The 15,776-nt window shown below is 46.0% G+C and overlaps 1 protein-coding gene across 1 annotated transcript in view; it reads right to left on the reverse strand.

Annotated features, from left to right (window-relative positions):
- LOC115128746 (hippocalcin-like protein 1) overlaps window positions 1-15,776 on the reverse strand; it is an 82,617-nt gene that overhangs the window by 14,528 nt on the left and 52,313 nt on the right. The window contains exon 3 of the mRNA XM_029658884.2: window positions 4,376-4,657. Coding sequence (XP_029514744.1) covers window positions 4,376-4,657 — 282 coding nt within the window. The remainder of the gene's footprint in view (window positions 1-4,375; window positions 4,658-15,776) is intronic.

Consider the following 15,776-nt stretch of genomic DNA (forward strand, 5'->3'; position numbering starts at 1 on the left):
ATAGCCTGAAGGGGTGTGGTATATGGCCTGAAGGGGTGTGGTATATGGCCTGAAGGGGTGTGGTATATGGCCTGAAGGGGTGTGGTATATAGCCTGAAGGGGTGTGGTATATAGCCTGAAGGGGTGTGGTATATGGCCTGAAGGGTGTGGTATATGGCCTGAAGGGGTGTGGTATATGGCCTGAAGGGGTGTGGTATATGGCCTGAAGGGGTGTGGTATATGGCCTGAAGGGGTGTGGTATATGGCCTGAAGGGGTGTGGTATATAGCCTGAAGGGGTGTGGTATATAGCCTGAAGGGGTGTGGTATATGGTCTGAAGGGGTGTGGTATATGGTCTGATATACCACGGCTAAGGGATGGTCTTATGTACGAGGTGACGCAGAGTACCTGGATAGTCCTTAGCCGTGGTATATTGGCCATATATCACAAACCCCAGAGGTGCCTTATTGCTATTAAAAAACTGGTTATCAACGTCATTAGAGTAGTAATAAAGTATGTTTTTTGTCACACTCGTGGTACATGGTCTGATATACCACTGCTTTCAGCCAATCAGCATTCAGGGTTCGAACCACCCAGTTTATAATACAAATATATAAAGCTTTACTGTTGTATTTTATATTTTCAGGATGTCCAAATGGTCACTGACCGGTAATTCTCAGAGTAAAAGGGACAATACTAGTCTCACGCCATTCGACAGAGGGTTCAACGCATATTTCTGTTTAAAACTCTCGCTTCCTGAATGCTGACGTTGCAAAGATTCTACTTTTATTTTCTATCTAAATACAAAGCACGGAATCACCCAGGTCATGGAATCACCCAGGTCATGGAATCACCCAGGTCATGGAATCACCCAGGACATGGAATCACCCAGGACATGGAATTACCCAGGACATGGAATCACCCAGGACATGGAATTACCCAGGACACGGAATCACCCAGGACATGGAATCACCCAGGACATGGAATCACCCAGGACATGGAATCACCCAGGTCATGGAATCACCCAGGTCATGGAATCACCCAGGACATGGAATCACCCAGGACACGGAATCACCCAGGACACGGAATCACCCAGGACATGGAATCACCCAGGACATGGAATCACCCAGGACATGGAATCACCCAGGTCACGGAATCACTCAGGTCACGGAATCACTCAGGACATGGAATCACCCAGGACATGGAATCACTCAGGACATGGAATCACCCAGGTCATGGAATCACTCAGGTCACGGAATCACTCAGGTCATGGAATCACCCAGGACATGGAATCACTCAAGACATGGAATCCCCCAGGACATGGAATCACCCAGGTCACGGAATCACTCAGGTCATGGAATCACCCAGGACATGGAATCACCCAGGTCATGGAATCACTCAGGTCATAGAATCACCCAGGACATGGAATCACCCAGGACATGGAATCACTCAGGACATGGAATCACCCAGGACATGGAATCACCCAGGTCATGGAATCACCCAGGTCACGGAATCACCCAGGACATGGAATCACCCAGGTCATGGAATCACCCAGGTCACGGAATCACCCAGGACATGGAATCACCCAGGACATGGAATCACCCAGGTCATGGAATCACTCAGGTCATGGAATCACCCAGGACATGGAATCACCCAGGACATGGAATCACCCAGGTCATGGAATCACCCAGGACATGGAATCACTCAGGTCATGGAATCACCCAGGTCACGGAATCACCCAGGTCATGGAATTACCCAGGACATGGAATCACTCAGGTCATGGAATAACCCAGGTCATGGAATCACTCAGGTCATGGAATCACCCAGGACATGGAATCACTCAGGTCATGGAATCACCCAGGTCATGGAATCACTCAGGTCATGGAATCACCCAGGTCATGGAATCACCCAGGTCATGGAATCACCCAGATCATGGAATCACCCAGGTCATGGAATCACTCAGGTCATGGAATCACTCAGGTCATGGAATCACCCAGGTCATGGAATCACCCAGGTCATGGAATCACTCAGGTCATGGAATGACCCAGGTCATGGAATCACCCAGGTGGAATCACCCAGGTCATGGAATGACCCAGGTCATGGAATAACCCAGGTCATGGAATCACCCAGGTGGAATCACCCAGGTCATGGAATCACCAAGGTCATGGAATCACCCAGGTGGAATCACCCAGGTCATGGAATCACCCAGGTCATGGAATGACCCAGGTCATGGAATCACCCAGGTCATGGAATGACCCAGGTCATGGAATCACTCAGGTCATGGAATCACCCAGGTCATGGAATCACCCAGGTCATGGAATCACCCAGGTGGAATCACCCAGGTCATGGAATGACCCAGGTCATGGAATCACTCAGGTCATGGAATCACTCAGGTCATGTAATCACCCAGGTCATGGAATCACCCAGGTGGAATCACTCAGGTCATGGAATCACTCAGGTCATGGAATCACCCAGGTCATGGAATCACCCAGGTCATGGAAAAAGGCTTATTTTTTTTAGGAAAGTTACTTTTTCTTTCTCTTCGCGTGATAATCTGGCCAATGACACATAGAGCGGGTGGTGACGACGGCCCAGTACATCACTGGGACCGTGCTGCCACCCATCCAGGACATCTACTACTTGGAAGTATGAGCTGTTCACTCCCTTACCGTCTGGCCGACAGTAAGGGAGCGAACAGCTCGTGGCTGGGGGGTGTGGGGTCCTTGATTATGTGTGGGGTCTGTCACCCTATGGGCCCTAGTGAAATTCTCCTGTAGGATCTCCATAATGACTGATATGTCTATTGTTCTGTAGGATCAATCAAACTGTCACACCCTGACCATACTTTGCTTTGTATGTTTCTATGTTTGGTTTGGTCAGGGTGTGATCTGAGTGGGCATTCTATGTTGGATGTCTAGTTTGTCTGTTTCTGTGTTTGGGCCTGATATGGTTCTCAATCAGAGGCAGGTGTTAGTCGTTGTCTCTGATTGGGAGCCATATTTAGGTAGCCTGTTTTGTGTTGTGTCACGCCCTGGTCTAAGTATTTTGTGTTTATCTTTATGTATTGGGTCAGGCCAGGGTGTGGCATGGGGTTTTTGTATTGTGGTGTGTTTTGTCTTGGGGTTTTGGTGTGTATATATTTGGGATTGTAGCTAGTGGGGTTATCTAGCAAAGTCTATGGCTGTCTGAAGTGGTTCTCAATCAGAGGCAGGTGCTTATCGTTGTCTCTGATTGGGAACCATATTTAGGCAGCCATATTCTTTGACTTTGTCGTGGGTGATTGTCCTTAGTGTCCTGATGTCCTTGGTCTGTGTTAGTTGACACAAGTATAGGCTGTTTTCGGTTTCCGACTCTCCTTCACCACACCTAGAAAACCGTTACATGTTGGGTTTTGTGGGTGATTGTTCCTGTCTTTGTGTTTGTTACACCAGACAGGGCTGTTTTGTGTTGGGTTTTGTGGGTGATTGTTCCTGTCTTTGTGTTTGTAACACCAGACAGGGCTGTTTTGTGTTGGGTTTTGTGGGTGATTGTTCCTGTGTTTGTTACACCAGACAGGGCTGTTTTGTGTTGGGTTTTGTGGGTGATTGTTCCTGTGTTTGTTACACCAGACAGGGCTGTTTTGTGTTGGGTTTTGTGGGTGATTGTTCCTGTGTTTGTTACACCAGACAGGGCTGTTTTGTGTTGGGTGTTGTGGGTGATTGTTCCTGTGTTTGTTACAGCAGACAGGGCTGTTTTGTGTTGGGTTTTGTGGGTGATTGTTCCTGTGTTTGTTACACCAGACAGGGCTGTTTTGTGGGTGATTGTTCCTGTGTTTGTTACACCAGACAGGGCTGTTTTGTGTTGGGTTTTGTGGGTGATTGTTCCTGTGTTTGTTACACCAGACAGGGCTGTTTTGTGGGTGATTGTTCCTGTGTTTGTTACACCAGACAGGGCTGTTTTGTGTTGGGTTTTGTGGGTGATTGTTCCTGTGTTTGTTACACCAGACAGGGCTGTTTTGTGTTGGGTTTTGTATATTGTTCATTTATCATCTTTATTAAAGATGTATCACAATAACCACGCTGCGTTTTGGTCCGCCTCTCTTTCACCAGAAGAATCCCGTGACACAAACCGAAATGTAATTCATAAATCCCTTTTTCACATCAGCAGTGCTTTACAGAAACCCGGCCTAAAACCCCAAAGAGCAAGCAATGCAGAGGAAGAAGCACGATGGCTAAGAACAACTACCTAGAAGGCAGGAACCTAGGAAGAAACCTAGAGAGGAAGCAGTAGGAAGTATTCAACCACATTTAAATGAGAAACATTGATTACTAAAACGAGCTGGGCAAGCTGGAGCAGAAACTGAAGTGGTCCTCCTCACCTGTACGACCTCCACCAGGACTACAAATCCCATGTCTCACCTGTACGATCTCCAACATCTCATCACGGCTGATGTACCCATTCCCATCCAAGTCATACATGCTGAAGGCCCACTTCAGTTTCTGCTCCAGCTTTCCCCGTGACGTGACACTCAGCGCGATGATGAACTCCCGGAAGTCGATGGTGCCGTCGTTGTTGGTGTCGAACGTTCGGAAGACGTGCTCGGCGAACTTGGAGGCATCTCCGTACGGGAAGAAGTTGGCGTAGATCTTCTTGAACTCCTCCACGTTCAGGTTGCCGCTGGGACAGTCCTTCAGAAAGCCCTAAGGAGAGATAGAGAGAGACAGAGAGAGAGTGTGAGAAAGAGAGAACAGAGAGAGAGAGAGTGTGAGAAAGAGAGAACAGAGAGAGAGAGAGTGTGAGAAATAGAGAACAGAGAAAGAGAGAGAGAGAGAGAGAAAGAGAGAGAGAGAGATAACAGATAGGGAACAGAGAAAGAGAGAACAGAGAGAGAGAAGCGAGAGAGAGAGAACAGAGAGAACAGAGAGAGAGAAGCGAGAGAGAGAGAACAGAGAGAGAACAGAGAGAGAACAGAGCCGCTGGGACAGTACTTCAGAAAGCCCTAAGGAGAGATAGAGAGAGACAGAGAGAGAGTGTGAGAAAGAGAGAATGGAGAGAGAGAGAGAGAGAGAGTGTGAGAAAGAGAGAACGGAGAGAGAGAGAGAGAGAGAGAGAGAGTGTGAGAAAGAGAGAACAGAGAGAGAGTGTGAAAGAGAACAGAGAGAGAGAGAGTGTGTGAGAGAGAGAGAGAGAGAGAGAGAGAGAGAGAGAGAGAGAGAGATAACAGATAGGGAACAGAGAGAGAGAACAGAGAGAGAAGCAAGAGAGAGAGAACAGAGAGAACAGAGAGAGAGAACAGAGAGAGAGAGAGAGAGAGAGAGAGAACAGAGAACAGAGAGAGATTACAGAGAGAGAGAGAGAGAGAGAGAGAGAGAACAGAGAGAGAGAAGCGAGAGAGAGAGAACAGAGAGAGAACAGAGAGAGAGAACAGAGAACAGAGAGAGAACAGAAAGAGAGAGAGAGACCTTTTGTAGCCCTCGGTCCATTGCCAACCCCAGCAGATAGTACATCATTCTCTGAAAACAGACTTTATTTCCAGCATCCATCAAGTTCCAGGCTTTATTAGTCGTATTTACAGTATAGACACAGTACACACCATCCAACCCAATGTTGACTTGCATGTTCCCTCTTAACAACTAAACAACAAGAAGAACATATAAAATATAAGAAGAGGAACTTATTAAGGTAAATGGCTCAGTAGAATAGAACATTTTTATTATAAATACAATAAAATAATAAACATTTGAGCACAAGTATAAATCAAATCAAATGTGAATTGTCACATACAGGTGTAGACTAACAGTGAAATGCTTCTTAAACTCATGGATCCTTTTCCAACAATACAGAGTTAAGATAAAGATTATTTTTAAATACATAAACAAATGAATATAGTAACATGAGGAATAAATACACAGTGAACAACGAATAATAATAACAAATAAAAGTAACATGTGGAACACAAATCAAATCAAATTGTATTTCTTACATACCCCTAATACAACATGCTGTAGACCTGTACTCCCTGACGAAGGCCATGCAGCTAAAACACGTTTTTAAACTTTGTTTCTATTGAACATGCCATACAAATAAAGATATTTTAATTGATTATATGAAGAGTGCCTTGGTCCTCCTTTCTTTCTGATGACCGTGAAATGCTTCCTTAAGAGACCTTACAAGCCCAACAGGAAGTAGAAAGTACCATGGCAAAATACAGGAAGTAGAAAGTACCATGGCTATATACAGGAAGTAGAAAGTACCATGGCTATATACAGGAAGTAGAAAGTACCATGGCTATATACAGGAAGTAGAAAGTACCATGGCAAAATACATGAAGTAGAAAGTACCATGGCTATATACAGGAAGTAGAAAGTACCATGGCAAAATACAGGAAGTAGAAAGTACCATGGCTATATACAGGAAGTAGAAAGTACCATGGCAATATACAGGAAGTAGAAAGTACCATGGCTATATACAGGAAGTAGAAAGTACCATGGCTATATACAGGAAGTAGAAAGTACCATGGCAAAATACATGAAGTAGAAAGTACCATGGCTATATACAGGAAGTAGAAAGTACCATGGCAAAATACAGGAAGTAGAAAGTACCATGGCTATATACAGGAAGTAGAAAGTACCATGGCAATATACAGGAAGTAGAAAGTACCATGGCTATATACAGGAAGTAGAAAGTACCATGGCTATATACAGGAAGTAGAAAGTACCATGGCAAAATACAGGAAGTAGAAAGTACCATGGCTATATACAGGAAGTAGAAAGTACCATGGCTATATAAAGGAAGTAGAAAGTACCATGGCTATATACAGGAAGTAGAAAGTACCATGGCTATATACATGGAGTACCAGCACCGAGTCGATGTGCAGGGGTACGCTATAATTGAGGTAGCTTTGAACATATATACAGCGCCTTCAGAAAGTATTCAGACCCCTTGATTTTTCCACATTTTCTTACATTACAGCCTTATTCTAAAATGGATGAAAACAATTAATAAATCCTCATCAATCTACACACAATTCCCCATTTTTGCAAATGTATCAAAAATAAAAACATAAATACTTTATTTCATAATCATTCAGACCCTTTGCTATGAGACTCAAATTGAGCTCAGGTGCATCCTGTTTCCATTGATCATCCTTGAGATGTTTCTACAACTTGATTGGAGTCCACCTGTGGAAAATTCAATTGATTGGACATGATTTGGAAAGGCACACACCTGTCTATATAAGCTCCAACAGTTGACCGTGCATGTCAGAGCAAATACCAAGTCATGAGGTTGAAGGAATTGTCCGTAGAGCTCCGAGACAGGATTGTGACGAGGCACAGATCTGGGGATGGGTACCAACAATGTCTACAGTATTGTAGGTCCCCAAGAACACAGTGGCCTCCATCTTTCTTAAATGGAAGAAGTTTGGAACAACCAAGGCTCTTCCTAGAACTGCCCACCCAGCCAAACTGACCAATCAGGGGGAGAAGGGCCTTGGTCAGGGAGGTCACCAAGAACCTGATGGTCACTCTGACAGAGCAAAGTTTGTGGTCATACGCACATCCTTAAAGACATAGGTGCTGGGCTAATGAAGAATACTAGTATAGAACAACTCCCTGACAGAGCTCCAGAGTTCCTCTGTGGAGATGGGAGAATCTTCCAGAAGGACAACCATCTCTCTACCAATCAGGCCTTTATGGTAGAGTGGCCAAGGAGAAGCCACTCCTCTGTAAAAGGCACATGACAGCCCGCTTGGAGTTTGCCAAAGGGGACCTAAAGGACTCTCAGACCATGAGAAACAAGATTCTCTAGTCTGATGAAACCAAGATTGAACTCTTTGCCCTGAATGCCAAGCATCATGTTTGTAGGAAACCTGGCACCATCTCTACGGTAAAGCATGGTGGTGGCAGAATCATGGTAGGGGTAAAGTGACTAGGCAACAGGGTAGATCATAGACAGCGTATTTTGTGTCTGAATGTGTGTGTTGGTGTGTGTGTAAGTGTGTGTGTTGGTGTGTAAGTGTGTGTGTTGGTGTGTGTAAGTGTGTGTGTTGGTGTGTGAATGTGTGTGTTGGTGTGTGTAAGTGTGTGTGTTGGTGTGTGAATGTGTGTGTTAGTGTGTGGCGCATCTGTGAGTGTGTTGGGTAGAGTCCATTGTGTTGGGTAGAGTCCATTGTGTTGGGTAGAGTCCAGTGTGTGGGGTAGAGTCCATTGTGTTGGGTAGAGTCCATTGTGTTGGGTAGAGTCCATTGTGTTGGGTAGAGTCCAGTGTGTTGGGTAGAGTCCATTGTGTTGGGTAGAGTCCAGTGTGTTGGGTAGAGTCCAGTGTGTTGGGTAGAGTCCATTGTGTTGGGTAGAGTCCAGTGTGTGGGGTAGAGTTCAGTGTGTTGGGTAGAGTCCATTGTGTTGGGTAGAGTCCAGTGTGTTGGGTAGAGTCCAGTGTGTGGGGTAGAGTCCATTGTGTTGGGTAGAGTCCAGTGTGTTGGGTAGAGTCCAGTGTGTTGGGTAGAGTCCATTGTGTTGGGTAGAGTCCAGTGTGTGTGTATAGAGTCCGTGCAAGAGAGTTAGTGGGTCAATGCAGGTAGTTTGCCTTTTGATTAGCTATGTAGCAGCTTTGTTTAGTCGTCTTATGGCTCGGGAGTAAAAGCTGTTCAGGGTCCTGTTGTTTTCAGACTTGGTGCACTGGTACCGCTTGTCGTGAGGTAGCAGAGAGAACAGGCTTGGGTGCCTGGAGTCTTTGACACTTTTTTTGGGGGGGGCATCCTCTGACACCGCCTGGTGTAGAGGTCCTGGATGGTAGGGAGCTTGGCCCCAGTGATGTACTGGGCCGTTCGCACTACCCTCTGTAGCGCCATGCAGTCGCCGTACCAAGTGGTGATGCAGCCAGTCAAGATGCTCTCGATGGCGCTGCTGTATCATTTTTTTTGAGGAGCTCAGGGCCCATGGCAAGTTTTTTTCAGCCTCCTGAGGGGGAAGAGGCACTGGCATTCCCTCTTCACGACTGTGTTGGTGTGTGTGGAGCATGTTAATTCCTTAGTGGTGTGAACACCGAGGAACTTAAAGCTCTCGACCCAAATCCACTACAGCCTCGTCGATGTGGATGGGGGCGTGCTCGCCCCTCCATTTCCTGTAGTCCACAATGAGCTCCTTTGTCCTGCTGACGTTGAGGGAGAGGTTGTTGTCCTGGCACCACACGGCCAGATCTCTGACGTCCTCCCTATAGGCTACCTCATCATCGACGGTGATCAGGCCTAGCAACTTGGTGTCGTCAGCAAACTTAATGATGGTGTTGAAGTCATGTTTGGCAACGCAGTTGTTGTTGAACAGGGAGTACAGGAGGGGACTAAGCACACGCCCCTGAGGGGCCACCATGTTGATGGTAGGCGTGGTGGATGTGTTGTTGCCAACCCTTACCACCTGGGAGTGGCCCGTCAGGAAATCCAGGATCCAGTTGCATAGGGAGGTGTTTAGTCCCAGGGTCCTTAGCTTAGTGATGAGCTTCGTGGGCACTATGGTGTTGAACGCTGAGCTGTAGTCAATGAACAGCATTCTCACATAGGTGTTCCTTTTGTCCAGGTGGGAAAGGGCAGTGTGGAGTGCAATAGAGATTGCATCATCTGTGGATCTGTTGGGGCGGTATACGAATTGAAATGGGTCCAGGGTTTCTGGGATGAGGGTGTTGATGTGAGCCATGACCAGCCTTTCAAGAATAATACAGGAAGGAACAATTTATAGTCAAATATTTACACATGTTTTGGGGAAAGGGAGAATGGGGCAGAAGTGTAAAAAATTGTGCAGTATTTAGCAATAACAATAAGAGACTGGAAGCAGCAGATGCAATGTGTGTGTGTAGCTTGTGTGTGTGTGTGTGTGTCTGTAGCGTGTGTGTGTTTGTGAGTGTCTGTAGTGTGTGTGTGTCTGTAGCGTGTGTGTGTTTGTGAGTGTCTGTAGTGTGTGTGTGTGTGTGTATGTGTGTGTCTGTGTGTGTGTGTGTCTGTAGAGTGTGTGTGTGTGTGTCTGTAGTGTGTGTGTGTGTGTCTGTGTGTGTGTAGCTTGTGTGTGTGTGTCTGTAGTGTGTGTGTGTGTATATGTGTGTGTCTGTGTGTGTGTGTGTAGCTTGTGTGTGTGTGTGTGTGTGTCTGTGTGTGTATGTGTGTGTCTGTGTGTGTGTGTGTGTGTGTGTCTGTGTCTGTGTGTGTGTGTGTGTCTGTGTGTGGTGTCTGTGTGTGTCTGTGTGTGTCTGTGTGTGTGTGTCTGTGTGTGTATGTGTGTGTCTGTGTGTGTGTCTGTGTGTGTCTGTGTGTGTGTCTGTGTGTGTGTGTGTGTGTCTGTGTGTGTATGTGTGTGTCTGTGTGTGTGTGTGTGTATGTGTGTGTATGTGTGTGTCTGTGTGTGCCTGTGTGTGTGTGTGTGTGTGTGACTGTGTGTGTGTGTGTGTGTGTGTGTGTGTGTGTGTGTGTGTGTGTGTAGCTTGTGTGTGTCTGTGTGTCTGTGTGTGTGTCTGTGTGTGTGTCTGTGTGTCTGTGTGTGTGTTAAGGTGTGGAGAATCAGAGCAGGTGGTCATTCCAGTTCAAGTGTTCAGCAGTCTGAGCCCAGAGCCCAGAAGGGACCAGGGTGTCATTTGGGATGCAACCCCAGCCTGTTGATGAAGAGGATTGGTAGAGGAAGAGGACAGAAAGGTGACAGCTCCATATGCTTGTTGTTAAGTTGCTCAGGTCACCATGATGCCATTTGGGATGCAATCCCAGCCTGTTGATGAAGAGGATGGGTAGAGGAAGAGGACAGATAGGCGACAGCGCCATATGCTTGTTGTTAAGTTGCACAGGGCACCGTGAGGCCATTTGGGATGCAATCCCAGCCTGTTGATGAAGAGGATGGGTAGAGGAAGAGGACAGATAGGCGACAGCTCCATATGCTTGTTGTTATGTTGCACAGGGCACCGTGAGGCCATTTGGGATGCAATCCCAGCCTGTTGATGAAGAGGATGGGTAGAGGAAGAGGACAGATAGGCGACAGCTCCATATGCTTGTTGTTATGTTGCACAGGGCACCATGATGTTTCTTCCATAATGAGATGATTTCTGGTCCAAATCTCAGCATGAAAAGACGACAGTTGGCTGATGAACTACCTCATCACTGAACGCACGTGTGTGTGTGTGTGTGTGTGTGTGTGTGTGTGTGTGTGTCTGTGTGTGTGTGTCTGTGTGTGTGTGTGTGTGTGTGGTAACCTGAATGGATTAATGCATGTATGAATAAGTGCTGTTGTACATATGGCTCCATTACCACCCGTCTGACCTCTGGTGTTAGGGGTTAGAGGTTAGGGGTAAGAGGTAAGGGGTAAGAGGTTAGGGGTATGGGGATAGAGGTTAGGGGTTAGAGGTTAGGGGTAAGGGGTTATGGGTTAGGGGTAAGAGGTTAGGGGTTAGGGGTACGGAGTAAGGGGTTAGGGGTACGGGGTAAGGGGTTAGGGGTAAGAGGTTAGGGGTAAGGGGTATGGGGTAAGGGGTAAGGTGTACAGGGTTAGGGGTAAGGGGTTAGGGGTAAGGGGTATGGGGTTAGGGGTAAGATGTTAGGGGTTAGGGGCACGGGGTTAGGGGTAAGGTGTACAGGGTTAGGGTAAGGGGTTAGGGGTAAGGGGTTAGGGGTAAGGGGCTAGGAGTTAGGGGTAAGAGGGGTAAGGGGTAAGAGGTTAGGGGTACGGGGTAAGAGGTTAGGGGTAAGGGGTAAGAGATTAGTGGTACGGGGTTAGGGGTACGGGGTTAGGGGTAAGGTCACAAAACATTCTGCCCGAGCTCCCTCCCACTAGAATGAACCATATGCATCTTCTAGCGATCTACTGATAGTACAGGCACCTGTCAGTCACAAAGCAACAAATGACATGGAAACACTGCTGGTATGATAGTCTGCTGTCTGTCCCGCCTCCTGGTGCCTGTTGGCAGTGTGATTGGTTACAGTCATATTTCTTTACACAGAGGAGGGGGGAGAGCATGATGCTCCTGCATCTTCTCTTTCAGTGAATTTCAGGGCTTTACAGTGCCACCACCCCCCAAAAAAAAAAAAAAAAAAAATTGGACATGATAACTGAAAATGTATTTATAGCAAAACAATTAGCTATTAAGTATTTCCACTGTTTTGTTTCATAGCTGGTAGCTAATCAACACAAAGAGTCATAGAAATACGAATAATTTCCTATTTCTAAGCAAAGAACTACATATTGAGCCCCCTATATCCCACCTCTCACGCAGAAACAGTGCTAGCCCAAAGGCCGGGAATAAACTCATATCCCCGAGGACTGGTTCGTACCTAAAACATCCTCCATTCAGGCTGCAAAGGCGTTGATTTCCTCCTTAACTAGATTTAAACCAAGTTTAAACCAAGTTTAATTCTCTTGCTGACTTCATTGGTGGTCAGAGATTCTGTCACAATCGTGTGTATAGGTGGCAGGGAGGTCAGGCGCAGGAGAATTCAACTTGGTAAAATGGAATAATTTAATAAAACAAACATAACTCCGAAACCATAAAGACAAATTAAACAAATTGGGTACGAGGACCCGTCACGCACCAAATACAAACAACACGAACTGGACATAAAACTATCTCTGACAAAGACATGATGGGAAACAGAGGGTTAAATACACAACAGGTAATGAATGGGATTGAAACCAGGTGTGTAGGAAGACAAGACAAAACCAATGGAAAATGAAAAATGGATCAATGATGGCTAGAAGACGAGCACCGCCCGAACAGGGAGAGCCAACGACTTCGGTAGAAGTCATGACAAGCAGTGAATTTCAAAAATAGATTTAACCACAAAGAGGTTTTTCAAGGCCTCGCAAAGAAGGGCACCTATTGGTAGATGGGTAAAATAAAAAAGCAGACATTGAATATCCCTTTGAGCACGGTAAAGTTATGAATTACACTTTGGATGGTGAATCAATACACCCAGTCACTACAGAGATACAGGAGTCTTTCCTAACTCAGTTGCCGGAGAGGAAGGAAACTGCGTTTAATGGCTGTGATAGGAGAAAACTGAGGATGGATCAACAACATTGTAGTTACGCCACAATAATAACCTAAATGACAGAGTGAAAATAAGGAAGCCTGTAGAATGAAAATATACCAAAACATTTATCCTATTTGCAACAAGGCACTAAAGTAATACTGCACAAAATGTGTCAAAAAAAAATCCATATTTTCAAGCATGGTGGTGGCTGCCTCATGTTATGGGTATGTTTGTCATCGGCAAGGACAAGGGAGTTTTTTTAGGATGAAATTGAACGGAATAGAGCAAAGCACAGGCAAAATCCTGGAGGACAACCTGGTTCAGTCTGCTTTCCAACAGATACTGGGAAACAAATTCACCTTTCAGCAGGACAATAACCTAAAACAGAAGGCCAAATCTACACTGGTGTTGCTTACCAAGATGACATTGAATGTTCCTGAGTGGCTTATTTAAAGTTTTGACTTAAATTGGCTTGAACATCTATGGCAAGGCTTTAATTTCTAGAAATGATCAACAACCAACTTGACAGAGCTTGAAGCATTTTTTAAAAATAATAACGTGCAAATATTCTACAATCCAGGTGTGCAAAACTGAAACCATATCATGACTAAGACTTGGCATCTATAAGGTCTTATTTATGCATACATCTAAGCAATGACATGAGATAAATATATACATTAGATACACACACAAAACTAGTCAAAAGTTTGGACATCCAAAAAGACTCACAGCTGTAATCGGTGCCAAAGGGTGTGAATACTTATGTAAATGAGATATGTCTATAATTAATTTGGAATAAACGTTCGCTTCGTCATTATGGGGTATTGTGTGTAGATGGGTGAGATAAAAAATAAAAAACGGATCCATTTTGAATTCAGGCTGTAAAACAAAATGTGAAATAAGTCAAGAGGTATGAATACTTACTGAAGGCCCTGTAGTTATTAAGGCATTTGGATAAATAATGACATTCAGATATTATAATCATATTAGGACGAGCTACAAAGTGACCACTGATTCCATGTATATTTACATTAGGCCAGCAGCCACTAAGGGGCAGGCTTGAGTAACCGGGTGGTAGCCGACTAGTGACAGTGACTAAGTTCAGGGTAGTGTATCTGGTCGAAACCCGACTAGTGACAATGACTAAATTCAGGGCAGGGTACTGGGTGGAGGCCGACTAGTGACAGTGACTAAGTTCAGGGCAGGGTACTGGGTGGAGGCTGACTAGTGACAGTGACTAAGTTCAGGGCAGGGTACTGGGTGGAGGCCGACTAGTGACAGTGACTAAGTTCAGGGCAGGGTACTGGGTGGAGGCTGACTAGTGACAGTGACTAAGTTCTGGGCAGGGTACTGGGTGGAGGCCGACTAGTGACAGTGACTAAGTTCAGGGCAGGGTACTGGGTGGAGGCCGACTAGTGACAGTGACTAAGTTCAGGGCAGGGTACTGGGTGGAGGCCGACTAGTGACAGTGACTAAGTTCAGGGCAGGGTACTGGGTGGAGGCCGACTAGTGACAGTGACTAAGTTCTGGGCAGGGTACTGGGTGGAGGCCGACTAGTGACAGAGACTAAGTTCAGGGCAGGGTACTGGGTGGAGGCCGACTAGTGATGGCAGTTGCCTGGGGCGCTGTGCGCACTGTGAGTGAAGTGCTAAAATATTCATTTTTAGAAGAGAACAGGCATAGAAGTTGGTCTAATTTAACCAAAAGCCTACTAAAGTGTGACTTTGTCCTTCTGTTTCCTGGCTATTTAAATTGTTTTGTTCACACACTAGGTTGTTAATCAATGATAGTTTGAATTTGCTTAACTGCTACGAGCATAGGGATAATTTAATCTCCGATAGACAGAACCTGTGTGAAGCTAGCCACAATAAGGATTAGCCACAATAGTCCTACGCAGTTACCATACCAGGCGGTGATGCAACCAGTCAGGATGCTCTCTATGGTGCAGCAGTATAACTTGTTTGAGGATCTGGGGAACCAAATCTTCAGTCTCCTAAGGGGGAAACAGTTGTTGTCGTTAACCTCTTCACAACAGTCTTGGTGTGTTTGGACCATGATAGTTCGTTGGTGATGTGGACGCCAAGGAACTTGAAACTCTCGACCCACTCCACTCCAGCCCGGTTGATGTTAACTGGGGCCTGTTCGGCCCACCTTTTTCTGTAGTCCAGCTCCTTTGTCTTGTTCACATTGAGGGAGAGGTTGTTGTCCTGGCACCACACTGCCAGTTCCCTGACCTCCTCTCTATAGGCTGTCTCATCATTGTCAGTGATCAGGCCTACCACTGTTATGCCGTCAGCATATTTAATGATGTTGTTGCAGTCTTGTTTGGCCACACAGTCGTGGGTGAACAGAGAGGACAGGAGGGGACTAAGCACGCACCCCTGAGGTTCCCCACCTTTGAGGATCAGCGTGGCAGATGTGTTGTTGCCAACTTTTACCACCTGGGGGCGGCCCATCAGGAAGTCCAGGATCCAGTTGCAGAGGGAAGTGTTTAGACTCAGGGTCCTTAGCTTAGTGATGAGCTTCGTGGGCACTATGGTATTGAAAGCTGAGCTGTAGTCAATGACCAGAATTTTCACATAGCTGTTCCTGTCCAGGTGGGAAAGGGCAGTGTGGAGTGCGATTGAGATTGCGTCATCTGTGGATCTGTTTTTGTGGTATGTGAATTGGAGTGGGTCTAGGGTATCCGGGAGGATGCTGTTGATGTGAGCCATGACCAGCCTTTCAAAGCACTTCATGGCTACAGACGTGAGTGCTACGGGGCGCTAATCATTTAGACAGTTTACCTTTACCTCTTGGACACAGGGACTGGTGGTCTGCTT

Source organism: Oncorhynchus nerka, linkage group LG4 (genome assembly GCF_034236695.1).
Source record: "Oncorhynchus nerka isolate Pitt River linkage group LG4, Oner_Uvic_2.0, whole genome shotgun sequence".
In the NCBI taxonomy this organism is placed as follows: domain Eukaryota; kingdom Metazoa; phylum Chordata; class Actinopteri; order Salmoniformes; family Salmonidae; genus Oncorhynchus; species Oncorhynchus nerka.